Here is a 23,077-nt window from a genome sequence, read left to right as displayed (position 1 = left end):
GATTAGACCTCAGCAAAACCAATATTCCCATTGTTATTACTGCTTGCTGTGTGCTCCACAATATCTGTGAGAGTAAGGGGGAGACGTTTATGGTGGGGTGGGAGGTTGAGGCAAATCGCCTGGCTGCTGATTACGCGCAGCCCGACACCAGGGTGGTTAGAAGAGCACAGCAGGGTATGGGGTGCATTAGAGAAGCTTTGAAAACCAGTTTCATGACTGGCCAGGCTACGGTGTGAAAGTTCTGTTTGTTTCTCCTTGATAAAAACACGCCCCCTTGGCTCACTGTACTTCCCTGTAAGCCAACCGCCCTCTCCTCCCCCCTTTGATCTCCGCTTGCAGAGGTAATAGTCGTTATTGTTTCAAATTCATGCATTCTTTATTTATTCGTCACACAAATAGGGGGATAACTGCCAAGGTAGCCCGGGAGGGGTGGGGGAGGAGGGAAGCACAGGGGTGGGGTAGTTGTAGGGGCACACCCTAGGATGGCATGCAGCTCATCATAGAAGCGGCACGTCTGGGGCTCTGACCCGGAGCGGCCGTTTGTCTCTCAGGTTCTTTGGTAGGCTTCACGCGGCACTGCTGCAGGTCCCTGTTATAACCTTTGTCCTTCATGGCCTTGGAGATTTTTTTTCAAATATTCTGGCATTTCGTCTCTTGGAATGGAGTTCGGATAGCACGGATTAGTCTCTCCATACAGCGATCAGATGCTGTACCTCCCGTTTGGTCTATGCTGGAGCTCTTTTGTGATTCTGGGACTCCATGGTCACCTGTGTGGATGAGCTCTGCATGGTCACCTGTGCTGATCAACTTGCTAGGCTGGCCAAATAGGAAATTAAATTCAAAAGTTTGCAGGGCTTTTCCTGTCTACCTGGCCAGTGCATCAGAGTTGAGAGCTCTGTCCAGAGCAGTCACAATGGAGCACTCTGGGATAGCTCCCCGAGGCAAATACTGTCGAATTGCATCCCCACTACCCCGAATTTGACCCAGCAGGGTCGATTTCAGCACTAATCCCCTCGTCAGAGAGGAGTACAAAAATCGATTTTAATAGCCCTTTAAGTCGACAAAAATGGCTTCGTCGTGTGGACGGCTGCAGGGTTAAATTGATCTAACGCTGCTAAATTCGACCTAAACTCGTAGTGTAGACCAGGGCTAAGACTATGTAAAACCTCATTTTGTTAGGGTCATGCTTACGCGTTTGTCATTTTATTTAGATTCTTACCATACCTATCCTTGTACTATCTGAGTACCATAAGTCACCTGATGCTTTATAAGTAGGATGCCTACTGGGTGCACATGCCTCTGGTCAAGAGGAGGACAGTCTTCTCTTTCCTGCCTTTTTTCTTTTTTCCTTAAAGTCGATAGATTAAGAAGGGCATGAAGCAGATTCTCTGTCAGTATTTTCTCATGGAAAGGCAAATGATATGTCTTTTAGACTGAGGGTTCCAAATTACCGTGTCTGTTTTCTCAGTTTCACTTGTGGGTCTTAATGAATCTTCAAATAATTATGCCAGTGCATATAACTAGCATGTTGCCTCTGCCTGCTGATAATGGACCAACTTGTAAAGTGTGTGTGGCTGCATGGAGGAAGAAAACTGAAAGTTTCTCTCTCTTCCTACAGTGTTTGTCTTAAGCTGATGGTAAAACTCTTACAGGTTCTCCATATTTTGTGAGATCTTTCCTTAGAGGAGGAATTTGAGCTGATCTCGTTGTTGTTTTTTAACCCCCTGCAAATGATATATGATAACTAATGTGCTTCAAAGTGACTAAAGAATAGTTCCACAACAATTCTGTTTTATTTAAGAAAAAAGGCAATTATTGACCTAACAGGATGTTGTTTACAGCATCTTGGAATTTGGAATATGCTTTCTTGGGATTCCCATGCTTATTCTACAGAGGTGTAAGATTTGTTTGGGCTTTTGGCTTTGGCAAAACAGAAAACATAACTCCTAAGAGACATTGAGGAATGTACTAAAATAACAAAGCAAGAAAAGCTGTCTGAACAGAACAGAGAATCATTTGTAGGACATAGAAATGACGGAGATGTTTCCAGCTGCAGAGATATTGAGAACATTTTACAGCTTGTCCTCTCAATCTTGTTTTGATGAAGATGGTATTCCTTTCAGATAAAACGTGTAAGCTTATATGATTCAGAGAAACTTTTTTTACTTGTACAGGCTATTCAGAGTGATTAAAATCCAAGTTATAAATACTTCCACAGGTTTGATCATCCTTCTAGTAAGGCCACTTGTATTCTCAGCAAAAGACAGATTTGGAACAATCTCAGTGAACAACTGCTGTCCGTATACTGTTGTAACACCATCCTCACCATGGTGCTAATTATTGAACCATTTTTTGATCACTTTTGACTGTAGCCTCTTGATTAATTTAAAACCTTCCCTCCCAAACTATTAATCTTTTATGTGCTCACTCACCTTGATTGACACAGCACAGTTAGTTATAACTGAATTGCTGTCTCCAAGTATTTGAAATGCCCTGTTTTTTCTTTAATACTGAAAGCTAAGAGGTTTTACTGAACAGCTTGCATATGTTGTTTAATGGGTTTTGTAGGGTGATTTGTAACTTTTTGAAACAAGTCACATATGTCTGTTTTTTCTGAAGTGAAAGGTTGTCAGTAAGCCCCAAATATTTGTGGCTAATTCCTGTTAGTTGTAGGCTATGTACTGGATCCTAACTGCAAGGGAAATGTAATTGTTTGTTTTGTGAGAGAATGACATTATGGAATTTAAGGGGACAGATTAAAAAAATTTTCTTATTACGGTATACAAATAATACTTTAATATAAATAAAATAAAGTATTGCACCAGTTATGCTCATCACTTCTTACATTTTTCTTGACTTTGGTCGATGACAAGAGACTAGTCAGTTTCATTTTAGTCTACTTCACTTTGCGAATTTCAAGGGCTTTGTTTCCAGGATACTGTGTAGACACTTATCTGCACTCACAGCTTGCATTGTTGGCAGCATATTGGTAGACCATGTCACTTAACCATCCACTCTACCAGCACAGAGAAATGTTCAGTCCTTCCCACTGTAGAGAGATCTGTACAGTCTTCAGTCCAACTTACAAAAGTGTGTTTAAAAGTTAAAGAATGCTTCTACTTAATTAAAAATGGAAATATTTACTCCATTTGTTTTAACAAAAGTCTTCAAGGTTTAAAAAACATAAACTTTGGGCCACATTTGACCTTGCAGCATTTTTCTGAAGCTGACATAAACAAATAATGTCTTTTAAGATTTCAGGTTAACAAAGTGTATAGACTTAAAATTACAACTTTAAAACAAAAGTGTCTATCTCATCCATTTATGAACAAGAATATGAAAAGGTGCCAGCTCCCGCTGAAACCATTGACTTAGAGTAAAGGGGAGCAGGCGCAGGCCTATGGTAGTAATATTTCCACAGGAACAAAACCAACATCCATCATCTTACCTACCACTCAAAGTATTTTCAAAAGGCTTTGTTTGACTGTCAGACATGTCAGGTATTCCTTTATATGTGCATTCTACTCCCCTTCCATACTACCATAAATTTATAACCATATGGGTCCACATTTGCTCTAAAATGTCAATGATTCTAGAACAAAGTTGAGTGTCATACCTATTTTTTTGCTTGCCAGTTAGGAACTGAATTCAAGTCCCTGCAATATTTCTCTGCAATAGCTGGGAGTACCTACAGCAGGATAGAGTATTCATTTCTCTCTTTATTTGTGTAAAGGATCTTCAACTATTACAGAAAAAAATCAACCCTAAATCTAGAGCTTGAAATGCTGAAAGCTTTTCAGTTCATCTCATAAAATAGTAGAACAAGACAGATTACACAGCCATGTCATTCACCTGACAATAGTTTGAAAACATTAAAAACATTTGGCTAATGGAGTTACTGAGTAACTGATTCATGGAGGGTCAAAACTGAGATTCTGGTAAGAGGAAGATTTAGATTAAAGGAATTTGGCTAAACAACACTTTACTCTGTGTAACTGGTTCTGAAAAAGTCCTTGTGTTACAGAAGTTCTGTATGTAACAACAGATGTATTAAGTCTTCATTGTCACAAGTTACTGGCATCTTTTAGAAGATGTAAAGGTCAATTCCAGAACCCAACAAGCACAGTAGATAGTGGCTTTTTGAGATGTTGGTCTAGTGCTGTTAAAGAGGCATTGACTAATAAAGAGAATTGCAATGGATTAAAAGGTAGAGCTCCTAGTATTTACAGGTTGCAGTAAAGAGATCCTCTGATGGAGGAAACAGCTTGATGTCATTGGGCTGCCTCAGCCAGCAATATTCTGTTACCATGAGATAGGGCAGTACAGACTTGTTGCAGGACTGTTGGGCTTACTCCTGTCTTTCATGGTGGCTTTTAAATTACTAATAAGTATTCAGTTGAACCTTCTTGGTGATTGACTGTAGTACTGATCTAATAAATTCTTGGAGCTGGGTAAAATCTGGGGATAGCTCAGTGGTTTGAGCATGGGCCTGCTAAACCCAGGGTTGTGGGTTCAATCCCTGAGGGGGCCACTTAGGGATCTGGGGCAAAATCAGTACTTGGTCCTGCTAGTGAAGTCAGGGCTGGACTCGATGACCATTCAGGGTTCCTTCCAGTTCTAGGAGATAGGATAACATATCAAACAGAGGAAGACTAGCAAAAGGATAAGTGTCAGGATAAGACTTTTAAACTTGAGAATCACCATAGCAAGTTAAAACCTTTGAACTTGGCTAACCTACTTTCTCAGTTATCTCCAAGCTTTTTCCTCATTTGTATTAAAGTTCCATAGTGAAGGTTGAAACTAGCTTTCCATTATAAACTTGTTTTGTCTCTCCTTTCTTCCTCACTCCCCCACTTCCTTTTTAAAATCCAAAATCTGTAGTTTAGATGTAAGTCAGGGAATGACTTTTTAATGTGACACCTTAAAAATGGGTGCTCAGGAGAGTTCAGAAAGTTGAGACTTTTTGCCTTTTTAGAACGGCTAATAAAATTTAGTTTACTGGGTCCCCTAGCTGAAAATTAGCACCCAAGACCAAAACATATATTTGATTACAAATTAAAGTCAAATAGCTTTACATGTTGTTGTGAAATGTATGTTTTAGCATGCTTGATATAAGACAGGGGTTGGCAACCTTTCAGCAGTGGTGTGTTGAGTCTTCATGTGTACACTCTAATTTAAGGCTTCGCATGCTGGTAATACATTTTAACGTTTTTTAGAAGGTCTCTCTATAAATTTATAATATATAATCAAACTACAGTTATATGTAAAGTAAACAAGATTTTCAAAATGTTTCAGAAGCTTTATTTAAAATTAAATTAAAATGCAGATCTTATCAGTTTAGTGTGATCCTTGCCCTTGCTTTCCCTTGCTGAGTTTTCCAATGTCTGGCACGTATTTGGATACTTTAAGCTGCACACAGGCTTCTGAATGATCAGTTGTTAACCGGCTGGAACCCCAGATCGGCAGCTGAGGTGAGTGGAGCTGGTAGCTGGTAGGGCTGAGCAGGGCCGGAGGCCTGGACCCTGTCTGGCAGGGGGCCTGCGCTGGAACTCCAACTGGAAGCAAGGTGAGTGGGGCTGTGGCGCGAACCCCGGCTGGCAAGGAGCCAGAGCCAGAACCCCAGAGCAGCAGCAGGCTGAGCGGGTCAGCCCTCCCAGCTCTGGGGTTTTGGCAGTGGGCTCCTGCCAGCCAGGGTCTCAGCCTGCTGCCAGCGTGGGGTTCCTTCACCCAGTCCAGCAGCGGGCGCTGAGTGGGACCAGTGGCGGGACCCTGGCTGGCAAGGGGCCAGCAGCGGGAACCCCAGAGCAGCGCTCAGCCTGCTCCACTCTGGGGTTTTGGCTGCCGGCTCCTGCCAGCCGAGGTCTCAGACTGCTGTCACCCTGGGGTTCCTTCACCCAGGCCAGCAGCGGGCACTGAGTGGGACCGGTGGTGGGACCCTGCGTGCCATCAAAAATCGGCTTGCATGCCACCTTTGGCACACGTGCTATAGGTTGCCGACCTCTGATATATCAAAGGGATGCTGAGAAAGTAAATGTTAAGCTTTTTCTCCAATAGAGTTCAAACTGTCTCTTGATTATTAGAGAGTAAAGATGATTTTTCAGCCAAAAGTTTGAGAGATGCCCACAAGCCTCCAAAGACTTAGCCGTGATGCTCCTCTACAGCAGACCTTAAGAGGGCCACCAAGTGGGGAGAGGCCCCTCTGATCTCCAGTATTACTAACACTTGTGATTTTATTGTGAGTCTTATGTTTAATAGGTGTTTTTCGTAATTCCCCAGGTCCTGAAATCATGTTGTGATAATCACAGCTTTTGTTTAGCCTCTCCACCTAAGTTTCTAGCCCTCACGGTTGCAGAGAGAAGTTTTTGAAAATGTGAAGCTCAAAGCAGATTTTTTTTTTTTAAATTAAATTTGACTGTTAAGCTAGTCTCATGATTTTGGGGGGCATGACTCTTGGCATTGGCAATAGTGTATCTTCACACTGCCAGCTGTCATCCAGTTCCCACTTGCTGTGTCCCTTCTGACATCTGTGGGAAGGGAGCACTGCTCCTGCAAGGCAGACTGTAGCAGATATGCCAATGGGAGAGGGGTTGAGCTGGGAGAGTAGGGAGTTTGTGTGAGAGGATAAGGAATTGGGGCATTCTCTATATTCTCATTTGCACTCCCTCCCTGTGAACCAGTTATAAGGATTTGGAAGTCATCTTCTGTGTTTCATATCTTTTTTTGCAATTCCTTAGTTTGTTTAAATATATTTTAAACAGTTCAGACCAGTAGCATGTCAGTAATTTAAAACTTTGCAGACAGCTTTGAGAGTCACTGTAATGAATTAATGGATAAGCAATCCTGGCCTAATATAAAACAAGTTTGTTGTACTAAACTGAAGATTCCATGTTACTTATGCCTCCAGTATTAATTGTATATAGCAGGAGTAGGCAACCTATGGCACAGGTGCCAAAGGCGGCACGCAAGCTGATTTTCAGTGGCACTCACGCTGCCCGGGTCCTGGCCACCGGTCTGGGGCCTCTGCATTTTAATTTAATTTTAAATGAAGCTTCTTAAACATTTTAAAAAGCTTATTTACTTTACATACAACAATAGTTTTGTTATATATTATAGACTTGTAGAAAGAGACCTTTTAAAAACGTTAAAATGTATTACTGGCACGTGGAACCTTAAATTAGAGTGAATAAATGAAGGCTTGGCATACCACTTCTGAAAGGTTGCCAACCCCTGCTATATAGCTTTGTATGGTAGCCACTCGAGAACTGACTTGTAAATTTCTGCATTAGCACACATTATCCTCAGATTCCTGCAATATATATATATATATTTTTGGCAGTTGCTTTCTTTTGCCTTTTGATGAAATCTTACAAAACTACTCCTGCTGCTATTTATAATCCAAACAGGCATCACTAGCTCCTCATGGTTCACTTCCAGATGACCCAAATTGTTCCATGCTATCAGCAGCAAGAAGTCTTGGATTGTGGTGTGGAAGTTAATTGTCTTGCATTGCTTTGGCACTGTGAGGGGCAGACAAGTCCACTGGGGCCTTTTTCTTTTTTTGCATGCTTATTAGCACCAAATAGCTTGTTGTTAATTTAGGAAATGTGCCAGCTAGGGACTTTCATATATTAATGCGTTTAAGAACTCACTGTCTTCTATCCTAAAACAGGATAAAAACACTTAAATCTCTTGGTCTTTTTGAATACTTTTGTTTTTATTGAATTACATTCAGCACCATTTCTTTTTTAAACTCATACATGAGCCATCTCAGTAGAGCGAGTGTATCTGGGTGAGAGGAAAATGTATACATCATGAGCCATCACTGAATGGTAATTATCTTTCTATAAAAACAAGAACAAAAATTGACAGTGTTTTGAAATGATGATTTTTAGACCTTGTACTTTGATTGTGCTTCAGGATAAAAAGTCTTTTTCAACCTAGATACACAAATCATTGAGTCCAGACTGGCAGCATTTTAAAGGTAATGTGGCATGGCAGCTGTTTATCTGCCCACACCAATGCTGCACAGCAGTGTAGGACAGGGAATGAAGAATAGCATGCTAAATTGGAACTGCAGCATTAATTAAGGGAGACTGAGCAGTTACATTTTAACAGGATTTGACTAGGGAACCAAAGTTTGTATCATTATTCTTATGGAAGTGCCGCAAGATGTTTAATAACAAGTGGTCAATACCTTAGGTTTTACAACTTGCACAAAATATGGCAACACCTCTAGTACAGCATGTCCTGCACCATGCTGATTCATTGCTTCACTATGGATTCAGAGGGAAGAATATCTACTGAATCTGCAACATAATGACTAGGTGTTTTTAGAGGCTTCTCATCCACATAATGACCAGACAACACTGCTTAGCCTGAGATTTGGTTTGAGTACCTGGTAGTGTACAGTTCATGATGATCTAGAGAGAGTGATGGGGCTGGTGTGGTGTCTGCCCTCTGAGTTGACAGTATTTGTTGGCTCTCTACCAAGGAGAGAGTGAGTTCAGGGATCCAACTGTACTCCTTATGACTCCTGGAGAAACAGTACTTTGGTAGTCGGGAGTACTTCTTTTCATCTGTATTTGGCACGATTACTATCCACATTTGTCTTAGATGTGTATGTTGGTACATGCCTTCAGTCTCTAGATTTGATAACACTAACGTTCCCTGTTTGAGGCTGTCCTTGGAGAACACTTGGACTCTTCAGCTGGTGCAAAATGTGATGATCTGATTGCTTAACATAGCTGACGGTAGGTAAAGGTACGTTTTAGTCACGGGTATTTTTAGTAAAAGTCATGGACAGGTCACTGGCAGTAAACAAATTCACGGCCTGTGGCTTGTCCATGACTTTTACTATAATACCCCTAACTAAAACTTGGGGGGGGGGGGCGGGACAGGTGGTCTGAGGGCACCATGGGTGCTGGGGAAGGTGGTCCGGGACCCCTACTGGTGTTGGGATGGGGGGGTGTTGGCAGGGCTGGCAGGGGCTCCCTATCCGTTTCCATGTGTCCCTGCAGCTCCTCGGGTGGGAACTGCAGCCAATGGGAGCTGCAAGGGCAGGGCCTGTGGATGTAGGCAGCGTGTGGGAGTCCCCTGGCCCCTCTGCCTAAGAGCTGCAAGGCCATGCCAGTGGGAGCCAGGGAGGCCCCCCCCCCAATCCTGAGTCCCGCTGACCCTAGCCCTGAGTCCCCTCCCACACACCCAAACTGCTGCTGTTGGCCCAGTGGCTGCCTGTCTCAACTTCCATGACAGACTCGCAGCCTTAACCATAGGGAGCGTGTTACGCTTGTGTCCCATAGGCTGCAGTGGTTTCCTGCTTGCTTCTGGTGCAATTCAAGCATTGAGCTTTTAAAGTTACACATGGTTTGGGTCTTAGTTACATCTGGTTAATCTGCCTTTTCATAGCTGTAACAATTGCAGTCAGGGTCTGTAGTTAAATGTCATGGGGCTCATGGCAGGCTGCTTGCAGCAGAGGGCCCTCTCCTTTGGAACTTGCTTCCCTCATTAGTCCAATGAAGCCTGAAATTAAAACAGAACATTCTTAAACAATGAGGTCTAACTTAGTTCTTCCTCCTTCGTTCAGAGCTCCCATGTGAGTTAGAGAAGGGGCACGTTAGGCTAAGCTGCTTTTTTTTTTGAAGAGAGGGCTTTCTAAAGTTAAGCTTCAGAACGCATATTTCATACCTTAATAAGTGACCTGACTTCAATGAGAGCTTCTGGGTATTTAGCTTTTTTTTAAAATCAGGCCACCTATTTAGGTGCCTGAACATAATTTTGCAAATTTAACTTTAGACAATCCCTTATGGAAAATCTTGGTCTGAGTCGTACTCTGTCTAATCTGGGCCGCTTTATTGTTAATCATTGTCTGCCATAGATAGCATGTCTTTACATGGCTCAGCTGCTACTCCTTAATTTCTTTTTATACATGTGCAGTGATTTTGATCACTCACCCACTGTTTTCACACCTTTCTTCCCCCCCCCCCATCAGCTCGAACAAGCTGTTTCATACTTAGTGCTCAGACAGTCTTGATCAAAATACTAATCTTGCCAAGAAAGCTATCTGTGTTTGAAATTCTCTAGAACAGACCAAAAACCTCAAGCTGTATCTCCCACCCAGATGAGTCTGTTAAACTTCCTACTGCAGTATCTGATGTATAATGTGTAATTTCCCAAGTGACTTGCCCTGCTGGTTCTGTTCTGTGTATGCTTTTGTAGGCTTTAAAGCTAAATGGTCTAAAAAGGCTCTCACGAGGCCAGCTGGATGCAGACTCCTGTGTCTTGACTTCCATGCTACCTTCCTTTTGAATTTATTTTCTTCACCCCTTTTGTATTTGTCTGTACTACATGGGAATAGTTGAAAGATGCATAACTGCAGAGATTTAAAACTAGACTGCACAAAATTCTGGAGAATACAGCGTAGAGAAAACACTTCTGCACTAGAGAAGGTTGGGCCTAGGACATCTATTAGTCCAACTCCCGTCTCTCTGATTTGTTTTTAAATATTTTCTCTTGGTTTGTAAACTGTTTGCCCTGCATCTTGTTTTGAGTACATGTGATGTCATTTAATTCTATATTTTAATTTTTACTGAAAGGTACACCACAGCCAATGCAGAGTCTGACTATGACCGGGAGTCAGAGAGAGAGAGTGAGGAAGGGGAAGATGAAGTGAGCTGTGAGACAGTGAAGACTGCACGGAGGGATTCACTGGACCTAGTCAATGAGGATGAAACTGTTTTGGTCTTTGACTCTACAGTGGAGGAGGAATTTGATCAGCTGCTGCAACAGGCTGACCAGCTGCATAGTGGGAATAACCAGGAGAAGAGGGAAGGATTCCAGCTGCTGCTTAACAATAAACTGGTGGTAAAGTTCGTTTTAATTTCCCAGCAAAATTGTGTGTTCGGCTAACAGGGAAAGATGAAATTGGGCTTTTAGTTATCATTCTGCGAGACCTAGTCCATGCTACAAATGTAATGGAGTCAATGGACCTGGTCATAATGGCTTAGAAGTGTAATGTAGATGTTACCTAACAAAACTAAACTCCTGACAATCCAATGACTTTCTTAAATGTGCCCTCTTGCATCCTGTCAGTAGTACAAATCTAAACAGTGTTGTAAATGGTGATGTGATAAGTTAGACCTCTTCTAATCTTCTTTGAATTGTGGGCTTAGTTGCAAATTTGGACTTTCATTTTACTCTTTTTGTACTGCTACTGGAGTTCTTGTTGGTTTGGGCCCATTTAAGTTTTTTTCAAAGGGTTTTTTTATATATGTTTTCTCTCTCTCTATATATAAACATACTGCCTGTTACTGCTGCCATTTGACGGTCCTCTTCCTTATATCTTTGTACCAGTGGAAGAAAGGGGCTCTCTAACAGGTGATCTGAAATACTTATGTTCTGTCTGCAGTATGGAGACCGGCAAGATTTCCTTTGGCGCCTGGCTCGAGCATACAGTGATCTGTATGAAATCACAGAGGATGCAGATGAAAAGAAATCATATGCTTCTGATGGTAAGAAAAAGTGTGTGTTTGTGAGGCAGCTCAGTGTAGTATTTTTATTGGATAAACTTTTTTTTACTGTATCTTGTTTAAAAGATCTTGTGTTACTAATGCAAATTTTAAAAATACAATTTTCCTGTTTGTTTACTTGATCAGTTTCACTACTTCTCATTCACTAGTTCAGATGCAGTTTGTTTTGGGTTTTAACATTATAAAGGACTTGAAATAAAACCAGGAGACTTTAATTAACACTTCTGCTCCTATCAGCTTTTGGAAATCACATCCCCTTTTTAATTTAACCTAAGCTTTAAGGCTGAATTGCCTGAGCAGTCCCTTTCAGAAATTTAAAGCAGTCATTTAAGGCAATCATTTTCAGACCTTTTGAATGTATATAGTCCTTTCTGATGGCTTGCAAAGTTTCCACATTTTGGGAACACAAACACATGGAGCAGAGAGAGGAGAGAGCGCCATTAAGCTCATGCTTAAATAAATTTGTTAGTCTTTAAGGTGCCACAAGTACTCTTGTTGTTTTTTTTTTGCGGATACAGACTAACACGGCTGCTACTCTGAAACCTGTCATTAAATAGTGTGTGTGTGGGGGGGGGGGGGGCGGTGGCGGTTGGTGCCCAGCATCACTGCAAGATATGTAGCCGGTAGTGAGTGGAAGAGCAACTGTCCATCTCAACAGACAGTGGTCAGTGGTGTAAGCACCAAAGCACCCTTGAGGCCTGTTGCTCTTTCTTTTTTTGCTCTCTGCTTTTCACTCTCTCAGCCACCTCTTTTCAGCCTCTTTGACTCCCTGGTTCAGTGTAGCCTGTTGCTAGCTGCAAGCTCTCAGCTTACAGTATCGATGCTGAAAATGTCCTTGAACCTGATCTTAGGTCAGCCCAGCGGCCTTGGAGCATCCGTGAGGTCTCCATACAGGCGATCTTTTGGAATGTCTCAAGCTAAATGTACTAGGTGACTAACAAATGTTTAACTTCTTTACACTTTCCTGTCACTGTAGAGACCCTAGCACTTCGGGAGGTAGGTATTCAGAGAAATTCGGTAACTTTCACTCTTGCTAAATCAGTGCTTTCTGTCTGCAGGGAAAGAAGAGGCAGAGGCAGCTCTACAGAAAGGGGATCAAAGTGCTGAGGGTCACCAGTGGTATGTAACTTTCTACTGTATGGGAGAAGAATAAGGGAGGTTAAAGGTCATATTAAGAATTAGGCTTTATCACAGTCTACTCAGTAGACAAGTTTTTCTTACCTTAAATATACATTATTGAATCTATGCTTTTCCTAACAGACTTTATTTTAGTTTCTTTTCCTTGTTAGTAGACATGAATAAGCGACAGACAATACTGGTTACAATTATCAAGATATATATTTTTTTAATTTGGTTCATGACAACTAATTAAGAACTTGGTTCTGAGGGGAGATGACCTGGAGGAATTCTTGAACAGAAGATGGTGGTAGCTATGATAATGCGTGTTCTTTAGTTTCTGAGAAACTGATTGTATCAAGCTCTTATGAGCCTGCATCTCATAGCTTAATGAGCTTCATCAAGGATGGTAAAAGATCAGCTTATAGATGAGTCTTGCAGAAAGGGGCTTCTAGCAAGGAGAAATTGAGATGCAGAGTTCAGTGCATTCGGGTAGTTTTTAAGCATTTTAAATTTGGGGACTAAAACTGTTCTAAAAGGATTCCCTTTGAGTTATTAAACTGATCTCTGGAAATCCTAATTATATCTTGTAACTGTGTATTGTGAGAATATGAGGGTGAAATGGAGGAAAGTTTGTTCTAGCATTGAGTGTTTTTTCTTAGGTCAGCTGAAGTTTTTCTTTTCAAATGACAAGAAAATAAGGAATTTGTAAATTGCTCTGCCAAAACAAATATCATATTCTATTAATGGAGCAATCTTTCTTGCTGTATCTGATGTCTCCTCAGCATAATTTCTCTCCTGTGGCCAGTGAGACATATTGTGGTTGGTGATCTCACACCCACTGGGTCATAGTCCCACAAGCAGTTCTTTCAGTTAATAACGATGAATGATGTTCATGTAAGAACGATGATCGAGTGGTTAGTACATTAGTCTGAGATTTGGGAGTCCTGGCTGAATTTCCTGCTTGCCCAAGGTCACACAAGAAGTCTGTGGAAGGTCACTTCTGTCTCTCTCTGCCTTAGTTCTCCAACTGTAAAATGGTGATAATGGTACTCCCCTACCTTACAGCGATGTTGTAAGGATAAGTACATTAAGGATTGTGAGATGCTCAGATACTGTGGTAACAGGGGCTGGATTGAAGTAGCTAGGAGAGACCTCATGAAAGATCTTGGTTCAGAAATGAGCTGAACTTTATTGATGATCCTTTTGTTTTCTGTGTGCCCTGGGAAAATGACTACTAATGTATCCTGTTGTTCAATGCCAGATTTACTATAGCGCCAGGCCCACGCTTCAAAGGGGCCCTGGCACAGCCTCTCTTCTCCGCAAAGCTTGGTGCTGCTGTGCCCGGGGCTCTGTCCTGCTGTTGCACTGCACCTGGGAGCAAAGCTCCCCCTCCCCTGCCTCTTCCCCCCCCCCCACTGTGTTGTGTACTCGCCCCTCCTCCTCTCACTCTCTCCCTGCTCCTGATCAGCTGTTTGGGGGGTGGGTAGGGAGGGAAGCAGCAGTCGCTGCCTGGACCCCGGGCAGGGTGAGTCTGCTTCTCTGGAAGGAAACGATATTTATACAGGCTGCCCCCTTTTCCCAGATCTTCGTCGCCATCCTCCTCCTGCTGCTGTGACCCCTGCCCGGGCTGGGGCCCCCTCAGCTCTCCCCTCCCACTTCCCCACTCCTTGCCCCTGGTGCCCCCTCCTTGCGCCAACTCCTAACGGGGGCGAGGGACCTTGCACAGCAGCACCTGTGTCCTTTCTCCCAGCTCCAGCCTGGGCTAGAGTAGCAGCCATGCTGTCCCTCCAAGTCCTGGTGGCTTAACACTAGTGAGGGAAATGCACATTCCAACAGCAGCTGCTGTCCCATCAAGTGTTCAGGCACTTAACACTGCACCCCCACCTTTACTCATCCCCCAGCGCTATAACGGGGAGAGTGGTAGAGATATTGCATCACCAGCACTCACAAGTTTTCTTTAGCTGAAAGAGGTCACAGGACTTTGCAAAAAGAGAGAAGTGCCCGGTTTTCCCCTCAAAAGGATAATTACTAAAGGCAAAGTGGTGCTATATTTTGTGAGGCAGGCCGTGGAAAATTCAGTCCTCTACCCCATCTGTTCCTTGGCGTTGAACATTTAATAACTTTGGGGAGAGAGAGGAGGAAGTGGAGAAGAGGTGGGGGCAGGGCCTTGGGAAAGGGGGGTGGAATCAGGGCATACCACCTCCAGCCCCCTGCTGTGAACCGCTCAGGGCAGGGAGCTGGGAGCACCCCCAGCCCACCCCCCAGCCCTGACCCCTGCACCCTCCTCACAAACTCCCAGCCCCCTGCCCTGACTCCTGCACCCCCTATGATCCCAACCCTGACTCCTGCACCCGCCACATCCCCACCCTGAGCACCAAACAGGTGCTCCTGCACCCTCCCCCCACATTCCCACCTGCACACCTCGCACCGAATGGGAGCTGCCCCAGGTAAGCGCTCCACACCCCAACCTCCTGCCCCAACCCTGAGCCCCCTCCCACATTCTAGTTCCTGGCCAGACCCCACACCCCAACCCCCAGCCTGCTCCTGCACCCTAACTCCCTCCCAGACCCTGCACCCCCACCCTCAGCTCAGTGCAGAGAGAGGCAAAGAGAATGGGCTAGAACCAGGGAGAAGGTAGGTACCCGCTCTATGTGGGCAGGGGTGGGGGGGGATCCTGTTTACCCCCTCCCCAGCCCTGCTACACTTGCAGTTTACTCCCAGCCCCTTCCTTGCTCCAACGACCAACCCTAGCTCCCGCCCCACTGTGTTTTTGCCCCCAGCCCCTGTCTTGCTCCAATCAGCAGGGACTAATCCTCCCCCCATACCCCACTGTGCTCATCTCGCCCTGGCCCCTCCCTCGCTCCAGCTGGGGACCAATCCTTCCCTCCCCACCATGCCCAGCTGTCAGGGTGGATAAAAATCAATGACTTTAAATTAAAAAAAATCTGTTTTTTTTTTAAATAGGTTTTTTCCCCCCTAAAAAATCCAATCTAAAGATAGTTTTAATTAAGATTACATTATATCATGGAATAGGGATTATAAATTCTGATTCTGTAGTATGAGATAATATATTCATGTAATGTTTATCGTTTCAGGGGGCAAGGCAAAGATGCCACATTTATTATAACAATTTGGTCTATAGCCACTAGCTAATACCTTAATTTTCTCTCTCTCTCACTCACACCCAGATGTTCTGGGTTTGTAGCTTGTGGCAGCTAACTGGCCAGGAAAGCCGGGCATAAGGAAGGGCTGGGTCTGCCCTCCCATGTTAGCAGCAGAATGTGAGAGAGTTTTCCTTCTCACTCATCCTTTTTTGTAGGTTTTAGTCTGAATCCAGAGTCTATAGGTCTTGCTGTGTCATGCTGCCTCTGGGTTCGGTGTGACTGATCATCCATCAATTGCAGATGTGACTTTCAGCCTTGGACCTGGCTTTGATCTTCCTTCTATTGTACCTTTGTTCTTTTCTTTTTAGGGTGGACTCTTCTTTTTTTTTGTTAGGGCTGTTTGCATCTTTAGCCGTTGGTGTTTGAACTCTGTTTCATCAGGACAGGCTGGCGCTGAAGGTTGATTCCATTGTCCATACATACCTCATTTACCACATTTAAACTAATAAGATTACAGCAGGGCAAAAATGAAGGTTGCAGCAAGCTTACAAAATGGAGTTTGAATTACAATATGGCAAACAGTGAACAGAAGTAGGCAAGTGTAATGAATGGCAAACAATGAACAGACGTTACAATACTGAAACAGTGTAAGTCTCAGTGATTTAAGCAGGAATTGGATTGACAGTGAAATTTACAAGGGCAACTGGCTGAACAGTTATGGCTCTTAACAAGCATCTTAATCGTCAATTAGCCAGTTATTGGGGTAACCTGTTTTATAAATGACTGTTTCATTTGTAAAATTTTACTTATGAAGTTACATTAATAAAGTGAACAATTAAACAATTTCATTCATCAGTTCTACAGGCTTAGGGACCCAATCTTATGGGATTCCAGAAACTTCTGTATAGATTTAGGTTTAATTTTTCTATCTACCCAATGGGACTCAGTGCTCAGTCTAGAAGATACCATCAGAGATGCTTAGTTTTGTAGTTCTCAAACTGTGGATTTGTCTCCCCAGAGGTAACATGCTTGTTAACAGCAAAAATGTTTTTAAATAAATAATTAATGTATAGAGGTGAGAAATAACAGACCTCAACTCTATTGTCCCTCTGCAAATTTGTGTACACAGGGTCAACCCCTTACCTCTCTCTAAAAGTGCAAAGTTTCAAAAAGTTCAGTGAATAGAAGATTGTTGGGGGCGGAATAGATCTAGACAAGGAGAAGTCTGGCGATAAATGTGAGAAGTGAGGGACATATTTTTGTTGTTAAAATATTATGTTTGCTGTTGAAGAGAAAAATCCAGAATATTTATGTTATTGTTTTAGTTAAATCAATTTAAATGTCTGTCTGGTGATGGTCTCCTCCTAATACAGCATGGTGAGAAAATCCTTCAAATGTTAATGATTAACCTGTTGAATTGGAGATAGTTCACCTCCCAATGACTTCATAAATATCTGCTTCAGTTATCTTTGGTAAATGAAATAACCAAACATTCATTTTCTGATATAGCTGTAGAACTCATCTGAAAAGTTTTTCAAAATAAATCACAGTTTAAAAATGTATAGTGTGTACTTTCTAAAAATGAAACCTAAATCTGAGTTGTGAAGAATGTTTTAAGGTTATAACAATCATCAAGAATGGACTTTTATGTAGAAACCCATGATTAAATCAAGTCTTCCTAACTAGTGATTTAAATCAAATCCACCCTGCCTGCTGTGCTCTTGCCCCTGGCCTCTTCATTCCCCAGGGGGGCCCACAAATATGTTTGGCGCCGGGCCCACAAAAAATTAATCCGGCCCTGCTGCTGTTATGTGCTGGAAATTTAATCTGGTAGGTGAGGGTTAGGAAGCCCATTTCACACAGCTGATTTACAGAAAATTGTAATTCCTTTTTCAAGAACTGGAACTGGGGTGGCCTCTCTTATTTTCTTTCTCATCTGCTCTGTTTCTGTTGGCCCCTCTTTAATCCCCTACAGAGCAACCTCTTATGTCATTGAAAGCCAAACTAACAGCCAGCTGCTCAAGCTATGGGGGAAGTAACTTGAGAGCTAGATGGTTAATGATGACCTGACATTCTTCCTTTTTTATTTTACTGGGGTTAGTTGCTTTTCTTATTTTCTTTTATTATTGACATTCCAAAAGCTTATACAATGCCAAGTAAAGTAGAAACTCTATTATAAGAAAGGTAACCCCTTGGTTCTAGGGTTTGGAGAGAAAGCGTCCGTATTTTTGGGATGGAGGGAATAAGGGAGAGGTTTGACCGCTGCAGTTGTCACTGAGGTATTGGGCAATTTGTCTCTTGTGTCTTCAGAACAAGATGTCCCTTGCAACATGAGACTTCCATAATTCTGAAATCTGTCATCTGGGCTTGAAATGTATGGATTGTTGGAGTTTGTGTTCATGGTTAAAAGGAAAAGAATTTCTGGTTACTCTATATGGCAGGTTCCCCTTGGCCACATCCAAAGGAGGGCTAAGATAGAGGTTGTCTATCTGTAGTGGAGGGTAAGCATTCTGCTACCATTACAATTTTGCTTTAAATTGATGGCAGTGACTGACTATATGTAAACATTATCTAAATAGCTTACATTATATGTCACAACTATACTAATACAAAATAAAGTTTTTTTGCCTTCAAAAAACAGGAAATGCTAAATTAACATTGAACATGTTATCTTAAATTGGTGCATTAACTATTTATTTTACAGTAGACTTAAGTTGTCATCACATGCTGTTTCCTCAAACAATACAACTTTTTCTTCAGCTTCCCATACATACATGTAACTAAGATAACTTGATCACAAACGATTATTTTGAAATCTAGTTAATTTCAAAAATACATTAAGTATTTTCAGGTACTTTACTTGGCCCTGAGTTGCCCTCTCAGTTTAAGTGGTATTAGCTGAACTTTTTCCATTTTGTTTAGTTAGCTGCTGTGTAAAAGACCTATGTACGTGAAAAACTGCTTATCTACAAGGGAAACAGTAAAACTGACTACACTGTTACACAATTTTTTCTCATCTTGATCTTGTTCATCTTTAATTTTATCATGGCCATTGCTAGAGGTCTGCAAAATCCTCGGCTTTTTGTATTTGTGAGGTGTCTTAATCTAGGTAACCTTTTATACAGGGTCTTCCAGAGAAACCAGTGCCATGCCAGAAGATAATCTTCCAATCCTATGCTCTTCTTTTGTTTCAGTTATTTTACATAACTGAATGGCTCTGAAATAACTCTAACAAGCATAAGTAGTAGTATTGGCATACAGCTTTCCACATAGACAAGGTTTTTATTTTTCTTCATGATTTAAACTATAATTACTTGTAATAAATTCCTTTGTTTTTTCATTGCTATTTTTGAACAAGTGCTGTGGCTGGCTAGAAGTGAGGAGTTTCTCATTTTCCCTACTACCCTCAGTGGCTTGAGAAGCTAACAGGCTCTTGTAGAAACTTGTGTATGGAGCTGATGGTTGCTGATTCTGCTGCTATGATTAAACTAAATCATTAAACTAAGTGAGGTAGCCTAGTTTAGTACAAATGTTGGTTATAGAGAAAAGAGAATTCCTCTCTGATTTTGGAGTTAACTGCTTGATAAACTGTGTTGGATTTCTGATGTGACTGACCTCCTTACTGCTGGCAGGTGGGATTTTTGAAGGTGAAATGTTAAACTCATTAACATTCAGCGTTAGGAGCTCTGGATTGTCAAGGGCATGGAGGTTAAAACTCGTTAGGGAATAATCTCTTCTTTTGATTTCCAAAGATCTGCTTGGACAATTACTTGGGAGAAATACCTTGTGGCCTGGAAATTGATTTTAAGGTTTGGAGAAAAAATGCTTTTCATATTCATAATTAGATGCCTTTGGTCACTAACATGTTTGTCATGTTTGTGTGAGGCAAAAATTGGGGAAGAAACCAGAATGACTTGATCTCTGTAATGGAATCAGGTGTTTTGCTCTTTCTGCCGATTTAACTACTGGAATGTTGGTGAACCACCAAGTTGCCTGTTAAAGTTTTAAACAGTTTTGGCACTTGAGTTTTGCTTATTTGACAGAGTGTGATTCTGCTTCTGAGCTAAAGATTGATGGATTAGCCTAATGATTCAGAGTTTTATTGTGTGCAAAAATAAGTAACTGATCCAAAGAAATGTCTGAGCAGTGTTGAATTCTGGAGATGGAATGAAATCTGATCAGCCATGGATTATCTGCATGACACTTCTAGTACTGTGGTTACATGCTGTCAAAAAAGGCAGATAGTGCAAGTCACTCCCTCCTCTCATCCTTTCTGAGAGATCCTATAGATGCAGAATGTTCATGTCATGATAGTTCTGTGGTAACATGTTGCTTAATCATTTGTCTCCAGTGCAGTATCCCCCTGTGCTGAAGCAGTCTTGGCATGTGCTAGGCGCATGTGTTGTAGTCTGTGCCCTCCTCTTCCAAGAACAGCATCATTGGAAAGGTGCACAGACGTAAATTCTGTCTCCGTAGACTTGCCCTTTTGCTGAGTGGGGGCATGCACTTCTGTGTCTTGCTTTTATTTCTTCAGAACAGCTGCAGAAAGGCAAGAGGGCAGCCATAGAAAGTAAATAGCAGAACAGCATGTGGGAGGCATGGGATTTATGGGAAATGAATAATTACCTTTATTAGTAGAAAGACATAATTACACTTTCATGACTATATAACTGGAAATGTTCTCTTTCCAGCGCCATCTGGGTCGTGGGACAGTTGCAAGCTGTTTTAGTCACAGCCTGTTTGTTTATGTTTAATTAGCGCTCCTGAGAAAAAGCTTCTAATTCACCATGAAAAAACAACGAGGAGTCCTTGTGGCACCATAGAGACTAACAAATTTATTCGGGCATAAGCTTTCGTGGGCTAAAACCCACTTCATCAGATGCATGGAGTGAAAAATACAGTAAGCAGAATATATATCATAGCACATGAAAATATGGGAGTTGCCTTACCAAGTGGGGGAATCAGTGCTAACAAGCCAATTCAATTAAGGTGGATTCTCAACAGTTGACAAGAAGGGGGTGAATATCAACGGAGGGAAAATTACTTTTGTAGTGCTAATGAGGCCAATGTGATCAGGGTGGTCCATTTCCAACAGTTCACAAGAAGGTGTGAGTATCAGCAGAGGGATAATTACTTTTTGTAATTTGTAAAAATGTGTCCCCCCAACTTTATTTTTGTATACTGGGGAACACAACATAATGACAAAGTATTGTGCATCTTAAGATCTTCCACTTACTCACAGCTTAATGTCTCTGCATTATCTAGGATGTAGTTGTGCTGCTTTCCCTCCCCTTGTTTGTTTCATTGTGTGCTGCTATCTGCTACTGCACATGTCACCCCAGCCCTCTCTTTTTCTCTCCTAATTCTGGAGCGTGATGATGACCTGCCACAGGGTAGAATTGTTCCTGTGTAGTGTGAAGTTGATAAGGGTGTACTATGGTAGTGGTCTCCTCTTTGTAGAGACGTGCAGCCTGACTACAGTTGCAGGCAAGACTGCTACTTTTCCCTGCTTTGGTCTCTGGCATTTACTATGGTGTTGGGCGTAGTTTAAAAAACAACTAAACCTTTGTAGACTAGAACAGAATCATAGGGGCTAGCTGAAAACACTGAGCAGGAACTGACTGACTAACCACAGCTCTATAGCATGCCTTTGACTAGATGGCTTGGATGGCAACATGATCACAGATGGTTTCTCAAGAATGATTAGCGAAAGGGAGTGTGTATGGGACCCTGACTGGACTGACATTGAGGCCAGAACCAAGTAGGAAGGGGAACCTGTGCATTGATCCCTGGAGTCTTTACAACACAATAATGCAAATGTCAATTTGCTGCAGTTTACATTCAGATCTTCGCAAATCCCAAGCGACCTCTCCACGTGGAGGTAACAGAACTGTGATCTGATCCCAGTGCTGAATAGAATATTCATCCTTTGTACAGCAGAGCAACTTCCATGGCTGTAGTTTTTAGGCAGGCACTGCTTTAGGAATACATGGGGATGGGTAAAAAGTGGTCTTTTGTATTAGATGCTGCTTCCAAATGATTCTGGACCAAATTCATACTTCATGTAAAGCCATTTGGGGCACGAATCTGGCATTCTCTTACTACTTTAATGGGCCTGTCTGATACATTTTGAAATTTGATTCCTAGTTCTACAGCTCTTACAAGTGTAGTCTGTGCCTTAATATGAAATCTCTGAAACCAATATGGACATGCTTTGTAGAAATTATGGAAAAGGAGAAAACAGGCACATGATTGGGGAGCTTTTTTGTTTAACAAAAAACACAACCTGGAGCACTGCATGTGGGATAGGCATGTGTATTAAGCTGCTGAGGCCTGAATAAACAAACTTCTCAAGAATTTAGAGAGAAAAACAAATGATTCCTTATCCATTTCAGTGTGTCTGTGCGCTGTGCAATTCTAAGCGCACAACACCAGCTTTAGGGATCAGGAAGAGAGGGAGCTGTGTGTTTGCCTTGGCTTCAGCCCTGGTGTTTAAAGAAATATTGGAAGTACAACTAGAGTAGCGGGGGATTTCAGGGGTCCGGCTAGGGAGGATTTTGCAGGTGCAGCATTATCCGCCTTAATTGTCAAGGGGAGAAATAGTCAAATTGAACAAAATGGTATTTGCTGATTGCTGAGAGCTCTCATTGCAGATGAAGTAATAAGTTTTTGTTGCCTGTCTTTGAAATGTGATCATTCCATGTTTGTTATGAGAAGTGAAAATAGTCTTCTGGATTGAATGAGACTCTCTGAAACACAGTCTCCTTTTTTTAAAGGAAAATCACTTTGTTCAATGTAGCATCTTGAAAGTTCACAAGAGAACTGCTTACACAAATATATTTAAATACTTTTTAATTTTACTTGGTGTGTCTGGGCTTCTTGAGGTGGACACTTTTATCTTACTGTAAAGTAGACAGTATTCTGGACACAGCCCAGAGCTGATGAGCAGAAGCCAGTTCTAATTAGACAATCAGCAGGACGTTGCTGATTAACTCTTCACAGAGTACTGCATGGAACTCATGAATTTTGAGCTAAATCTAGACTTATGCTGAATGCTCCATATTAATCATGTGGATTAAACAAAAAGAGCGTTAGAACATAAGTCAGGAGCCAAAGAAACAGTAGCCAGTAGGAGCAGGCACAGAAGCCGCCTCAGGAAAACATTGCAATATGGGGAGGGGAGAAAAGCTCCTAGCCAGGATCATCCCTGCACCTTTTGGACCAAGAACTGCGCACTCCACTCTGGGGGCACTAGCATCCATGAAGTGCCTCTTACCCCTGAGCCATGTGAGCTTGGGGAGAAGGAGATTCCAGGGAGGAGCCAGCCCT

General features: G+C 42.2%; 1 protein-coding gene across 4 annotated transcripts in view; it reads left to right on the top strand.

Moving 5' to 3' along the window:
• Positions 1 to 23,077, top strand: part of RMDN3 (regulator of microtubule dynamics 3) — a 63,217-nt gene that overhangs the window by 10,564 nt on the left and 29,576 nt on the right. For all 4 annotated transcript variants that reach the window (XM_039534100.1, XM_039534103.1, XM_039534101.1 and 1 more), the window contains exons 5-7: positions 10,593 to 10,860; positions 11,405 to 11,507; positions 12,584 to 12,644. In XM_039534100.1, coding sequence (XP_039390034.1) covers positions 10,593 to 10,860; positions 11,405 to 11,507; positions 12,584 to 12,644 — 432 coding nt within the window. The remainder of the gene's footprint in view (positions 1 to 10,592; positions 10,861 to 11,404; positions 11,508 to 12,583; positions 12,645 to 23,077) is intronic.

The sequence above is a fragment of the Mauremys reevesii genome, linkage group 4 (assembly GCF_016161935.1).
Source record: "Mauremys reevesii isolate NIE-2019 linkage group 4, ASM1616193v1, whole genome shotgun sequence".
NCBI lineage: Eukaryota > Metazoa > Chordata > Testudines > Geoemydidae > Mauremys > Mauremys reevesii.
The sequence above is the reverse complement of the archived record's forward strand: the minus strand, read 5'-3'. Positions and strand labels throughout refer to the sequence as shown.